The following is a 6186-nucleotide window of genomic DNA, read 5'->3' as shown; positions in this document are numbered from 1 at the left end:
GATATCCACAGGACATCATCTCTGACTGTGGAGTCCAATTAACTGCAAAGTTATGGACGGCCTTCTGTAATCTTTGTAGATCTTTGGTACCACCCTTCAGCTATCATCTGACTACCACCCTCATTCGAATGGGCAGACAGAACAAGTAAATCACACTTTAGAAAAGGCCTATCCAACCTGCGGCCCTCCAGGTGTTGTGAAACTAAGCCCCAGCATGCTTTGCCAGTAGACAACCAGTTGATAGCTGGAAGGGCATGCTGGGACTTGTAGTTTCACAAAATCTGGAGGGCCGCAGGTTGGACAGGCCTGCTTTAGAACAACATTTGCAGCAAAGTTTTGGCAATTGTCAATAAGACAACTGGGTACAATTATTACTAACAACTGAATTGGTGTATAATAATTCCATCCCAAATTCTATCAACCAGAGCCTGTTTTGCACCGCTTGGATCCAGGATAATAAAAACATACAATTTACCCCCAACCTTCCCCTTATTTTCAAAATGTCATCCACTTAAATTGTAGTAGGGAAAATATATATATATGATTGATATAAAAAAAAATGAAAAATATCATAAAAACTACTTTGAAACAGCTTAAAAACGTGGCCTAACAAAAGATAGTATTGTTAGGAAACTGTGGAACTTGCTACCTTTATGAATCCTTCATTATTTGTAATTTAGAAATTTTGATAGTTCATTATCATACAGGAGTATATGTAATTTGAGATTGATCTTTCATTGATATTTTTAGAGATGAGCGGGCTCGGATTGCGCTAATCTGAGCCCACCCGAACAGCGCAGATCCGACGGGATCCGAGCACTGTTCGGGTATTTCCGGCGCCCAAAAAAAATGAAAGTGTGGCTCTGACGTCCAAGTCTCGCGTCGGATCTCGCAAGACTCGGATTGCATAAATTCCCCGCTCGCGGCCGGCATCTTCAGTCGGGCTCAGATCATTGAAGAGGGAGGTTGTAGTTTTAGTGGAGCTCCGTCCTGTGTCCTGTCACTCTGTCCTGCTTAATATCCAGTGGTTACTTGGTCCTGTGCTCTGTCCTGCTGATCAGTCCAGTGGTTATTTGTCCAGTGCTCTGTCCTGCTGAGTCCAGTGGTGCTGTGTCCTGTGCTCTGTCCTGCTGAGTCCAGTGGTGCTGTGTCCTGTGCTCTGTTCTGCTAAGGCCATTGTTGTTTTAAAATTATTAAAAAGTTATAAAAAAATACAAAAAAAACATACAAAAAAAATTATACAAAAATAATTTAAAAAAATTCTAAAAAAAAGTATACAAAACTAATTAAAAAAAATATAAAAAAATTCTAAAAAAAGTATAAAAAAATTTCTACTGCAATATATAAAAATACGTTCACTGTTCCTACAGTCAAGAAATATTAGTACTGCAATATATAAAAATACGTTCACGGTTCCTGCAGTCAAGAAATATTAGTACTGCAATATATAAATACGTTCACTGTTCCTGCAGTCAAAAACTATTAGTACTGCAATATATAAATTAGAGATGAGCGGGCTCGGATTGCGCTAATCCGAGCCCACCCGAACAGTGCGAATCCGACGGGATCCGAGCACTGTTCGGGTACTTCCGGCGGCCAAAAGAACTGAAAACGAGGCTATGACGTCCAAGTCTCGCGTCGGATCTCACAAGACTCGGATTGCATAAATTCCCCGCTCGCGGCCGGCATCTTCAGTCGGCTCAGATCATTGAAGTGGGAGGTTGCAGTTTGGTGCTCCTGTGTCCTGTCACTCTGTCCTGCTTAATCAAGTGGTTTTACTTAGTCCTGTGCTGTCCTGCTGATCAGTCCAGTGGTGCTTTGTCCAGTGCTCTGTCCTGCTGAGTCCAGTGGTGCTTTGTCCAGTGCTCTGTCCTGCTGAGTCTAGTGGTGCTGTGTCCTGTGCTCTGTTCTGCTAAGGCCATTGTTATTTAAAAATTATTAAAAAGTTTTAAAAAAATTCAAAAAAAATTATAAAAAAATTACACAAAAATAATTTAAAAAATTATAAAAAAAGTATACAAAAATAATTAAAAAAATATATAAAAAAATTATAAAAAAAGTCTATAAAAATTTCTACTGCAAAATATTAAAATACGTTCACTGTTCCTGCAGTCAAAAAATATTAGTACTGCAATATATAAATACAATCACTGTTCCTGCAGTCAAGAAATATTAGTACTGCAATATTTTACTACGTTCACTGTTCCTGCAGTCCAGAAATATTAGTACTGCAATATATAGAAATACGTTCACTGTTCCTGCAGTCAAGAAATATTATTACTGCAATATTTTACTATGTTCACTGTTCCTGCAGTCAAGAAATATTAGTACTACAATATTTTACTACGTTCACTGTTCCTGCAGTCAAGAAATATTAGTACTGCAATATTTTACTACGTTCACTGTTCCTGCAGTCCAGAAATATTAGTACTGCAATATATAAATACGTTCACTGTTCCTGCACTCCAGAAATATTAGTACCAGAGATTAAACTACGTTCACTGTTCCTGCAGTCCAGAAATATTAGTACCAGAGATTAAACTATAATGGAGTACAAAAATTTGGAGGATAAAGTAGGGAAAGATCAAGAACCACTTCCTCCTAATGCTGAAGCTGCTGCCACTAGTCATGACATAGATGATGAAATGCCATCAACGTCGTCTGCCAAGGGCGATGCCCAATCTCCTAGTAGAGGGCATGTAAAATCCAAAAAGCCAAAGTTCACTAAAATTAGCAAAAAAAGAAAATTGAAATCATCTGAGGAGAAACGTAAACTTGCCATTATGCCATTTACGACACGTAGTGGCAAGGAACGGCTTAGGCCTTGGCCCGTGTTCATGACTAGTGGTTCAGCTTCACCCAAGGATCTAAGCCCTCCTCCTCCCCCCTCTAAAAAATGTAAGAGAGTTAAGCTGTCATCAACAACACAGCAAACAACTCTGCCTTCTAAAGAGATGGCATCACAAATCCCCAAGGCGAGTCCAAGGGTGTTGGTGGTTGCGAAGCCTGACCTTCCCATCACTGTACGGGAAGAGGTTGCTCCTTCCACCATTTGCAGCACGCCCTCTGCATATGCTGGAAGGATCACCCACAGTCCAGTTACAGATTTGGCTAATGAAGGTGTCAATATTGTAAACCGGGAGGAGGATATTGATGTAGCTGGCACTGAGGAGGAACTTGACGAGGAGGATGCTGATGTGGTTATCTTAAATGAGGCACCAGGGGGGGAAACAGTTGTTTTCCATGGGAAGAAAAAGCCCATCGTCATGCCTGGCCAGAAGACCAAGGAATCCACCTCTTCGGTCTGGAATTATTTCTATCCCAATCCGGACAACAAATGTATATCCATATGTACCTTATGTAAAGCTCAAATAAGCAGGGGTTAGGATCTTGGCCACCTAGGGACATCCTCCATTATACGTCACCTGAAGAACCTTCATAATTCAGTGTTTAGTTCAGGACCTGTGGCTAGGACCGTCAGCAATCCAGGGACACCTAAATCCCGTGGTCCTGTTGTTTCCACACCAGCAACACCCTCCTCGTCAATTTCCTCCACCATCTCGATCAGAGATAGTCCTGTAGTCCAGAAATATTAGTACCAGAGATTAAACTACGTTCACTGTTCCTGCAGTCCAGAAATATTAGTACCAGAGATTAAACTACGTTCACTGTTCCTGCAGTCCAAAAATATTAGTACCAGAGATTAAACTACGTTCACTGTTCCTGATTGGTTTGTTAAAGTGCGAATGTCCTATTTCAACAACATCAGGGTGGGTGGGAGGGCCCAAGGACAATTCCATCTTGCACCTCTAGCAAACTCTTGCAAACTGCCATCCTGTCTGCCACTGCAGTGCCACTCCTAGATGGGCCACGTGTTTGTGCCGCCCACTTGTGTCGCTTAGCTTAGACATCCAGCTACCTCTGTGCAACCTTTTGGACTAAAAACAATATTGTGAGGTTTGAGGTGTTCAGAATAGACTGGAAATTAGTGGAAATGAATGTTATTGAGGTTAATAATAGTGTAGGAGTGAAAAAAAAAAAATATGGATTTTAGCACCTTTTTATGCTTTTTTAAAAAAAATCAGAACCAAAACCTTTCGTGGGGTGTTTTGGCAAAGCAAATCAGAACCCAAAACCTCAAGCTAATCAGAACCCAAAACCCAAAACCAAAAAACACCAAAAGTGGCCGGTGCACACCCCTAATATTTTTATTCACTGAGAGTGGAATTTATTTTTATCCCAGAGTCAGGTCAGTGCTAGAAGCCTATGTTTTTGTTCTCAGTCAGGTTTCCTATATACAAAAAGGAAAAAAAAACTTATTTCGCTAAAACTTTTCTATCACTGTAACAACTCACATACAAGTTCTTATAATACATTGTTCTAAAAGTTAAGGGAATAATTATGGTGCTAAATTTAGAAGATAAGATATCAAACGTCCATGGAGAATTTACAGAGGGAATTTAGTGTATATTGTAAACATTTTAATAAAACCAATTAGAGTGCCTCTAATTAGCCTTCAGAAGTCAAAACAGGTCTTAAATACACATTAAAAACCTCTCACATATAAAAATATAAACTGTTTTTATGTAAAGCAGTCCAGGATGTTCTTCTTTTAGGCAATGGGAAATGGCATGATAAATGTTGAATAACCTATATGTCATATACAGTCTATTCTGTGCAATACCTTATACTTCATTATTCACAATGCATAATTAACTCTTTCATATTTATATGTCATGCTACTATCTTTCAAAAGAATATGCTTGAAAAAAACTATACGAGGATTATGGAAGTTTGGATAATGGGGCTACAAAATCTGGAAGAGACAAGGGTATATCTCTTTACATTTTTCCTAATAATATACATTATTATACTAACAGGGAATTTTCTGGTTATTTCTGTGGTTGCATCTGAAACTCGTCTTCACTCTCCAATGTATATTTTGCTCTGTAGTCTATCATTATCAGAAATTCTATTCACTAACAATCTTATTCCTGTCTTTTTACATGTGCTATGGGAAAACGGAGCTGCCATGTATCTCACTGGCTGCCTGGCACAATTTTATGTGTGTGGATCTTTAGGAGCGACAGAGTGTTTCCTTTTTGCATCCATGTCATATGATCGCTACTTGGCTATTTGCAAGCCACTACATTATATCTCTGTAATGAGTTTAGAGTTTTGCAGGGAGATAGTTCTGTGCTCATGGATATGCGGCTTTGCTAGCATGTTAATAACACTAATTCTGGTTTGTCAGTTAAATTTTTGTGGACCCAAAGTCATTGATCATTTTTTCTGCGATTTTGCTCCCATTGTAGAACTTTCTTGCTCAGACACTAATGTTGTTAAGATTGAGACTTTTATATTCTCTTCTACAGTGACACTATTTCCATTTATGTTTGTTATAGGATCTTATGTGTGTATTATTCTCACTATACTCAAGATCTCTTCATCCACCGGAAGAAAGAAAGCATTTTCCACATGTAGTTCCCACTTGGCCGTTGTATGTACATACTATGGAACACTCATTAGTGTCTATGTGGTGCCAGCACGATACTACTCAAGTGAATCCAACAAGATTATGTCGCTTTTATACACCGTGGTCACTCCTTTCCTCAACCCTGTGATATATAGTATAAGGAATAGAGAGATCAGAATAGGTATTCGAAGGCTTTTATGCGAGACATGAAACAAATAAGAGCTTTCAATAAATAAGGGTCAACAATTTTCTTTTCAATAGACTGAATCCCCAAATAAATTACACAGTCAGCTCTAGTTTGCACCGTGGATTTCTTACAGTACATTCAATTTAAATTGAGATCATATTTAATTACGCTATTACTAGTATCTCACAATGGTAAAAGTAAACATATTTTAAGCACAACACTCCTTTAGATTGTAAGCTCCTGGGAGAAGGGTCCTCTCTCTTCCTGTTTCCACCACTTTTAAATCTGCCCACCTCCTTCTTGAGCCCACTGACTCCACCCCTGCTTTTCTATGCACCTTTCAGTAGCTCTTAACCTGTTAGCTGCACCCACACTCTTGGGCACATATTCCGTGCTGTGCTGACTTTCCCCCACCGTTTCTTATTAGCTGTGCGTTGAACTACCTGAGTAATAGTGCTACTTGTTTATTGTAACGTAATGTTAACCCTGTACTGTCTTACTGTTTGTTCCTGTACGACGCTGT

At 39.2% G+C, this 6186-nt stretch overlaps 1 protein-coding gene across 1 annotated transcript; it reads left to right on the top strand.

The window, feature by feature from the left end:
* The first annotated feature begins 4786 nt into the window (after window positions 1-4786).
* On the top strand, window positions 4787-5686 carry LOC142154761 (olfactory receptor 11L1-like). The gene has a single exon (XM_075210975.1). It carries the CDS (start codon window positions 4787-4789, stop codon window positions 5684-5686), a length of 900 nt encoding a protein of 299 aa, XP_075067076.1.
* Window positions 5687-6186: the final 500 nt, after the last annotated feature.

This window comes from Mixophyes fleayi, chromosome 1 (genome assembly GCF_038048845.1).
Source record: "Mixophyes fleayi isolate aMixFle1 chromosome 1, aMixFle1.hap1, whole genome shotgun sequence".
Lineage (NCBI taxonomy): Eukaryota > Metazoa > Chordata > Amphibia > Anura > Limnodynastidae > Mixophyes > Mixophyes fleayi.
This window is presented reverse-complemented; position numbering and strand designations above follow the sequence as displayed.

Bases quoted from the DNA above. Each gene is read 5' to 3' on its own strand.
- LOC142154761 (XM_075210975.1), top strand. From the start codon at position 4,787: ATGGAAGTTTGGATAATGGGGCTACAAAATCTGGAAGAGACAAGGGTA.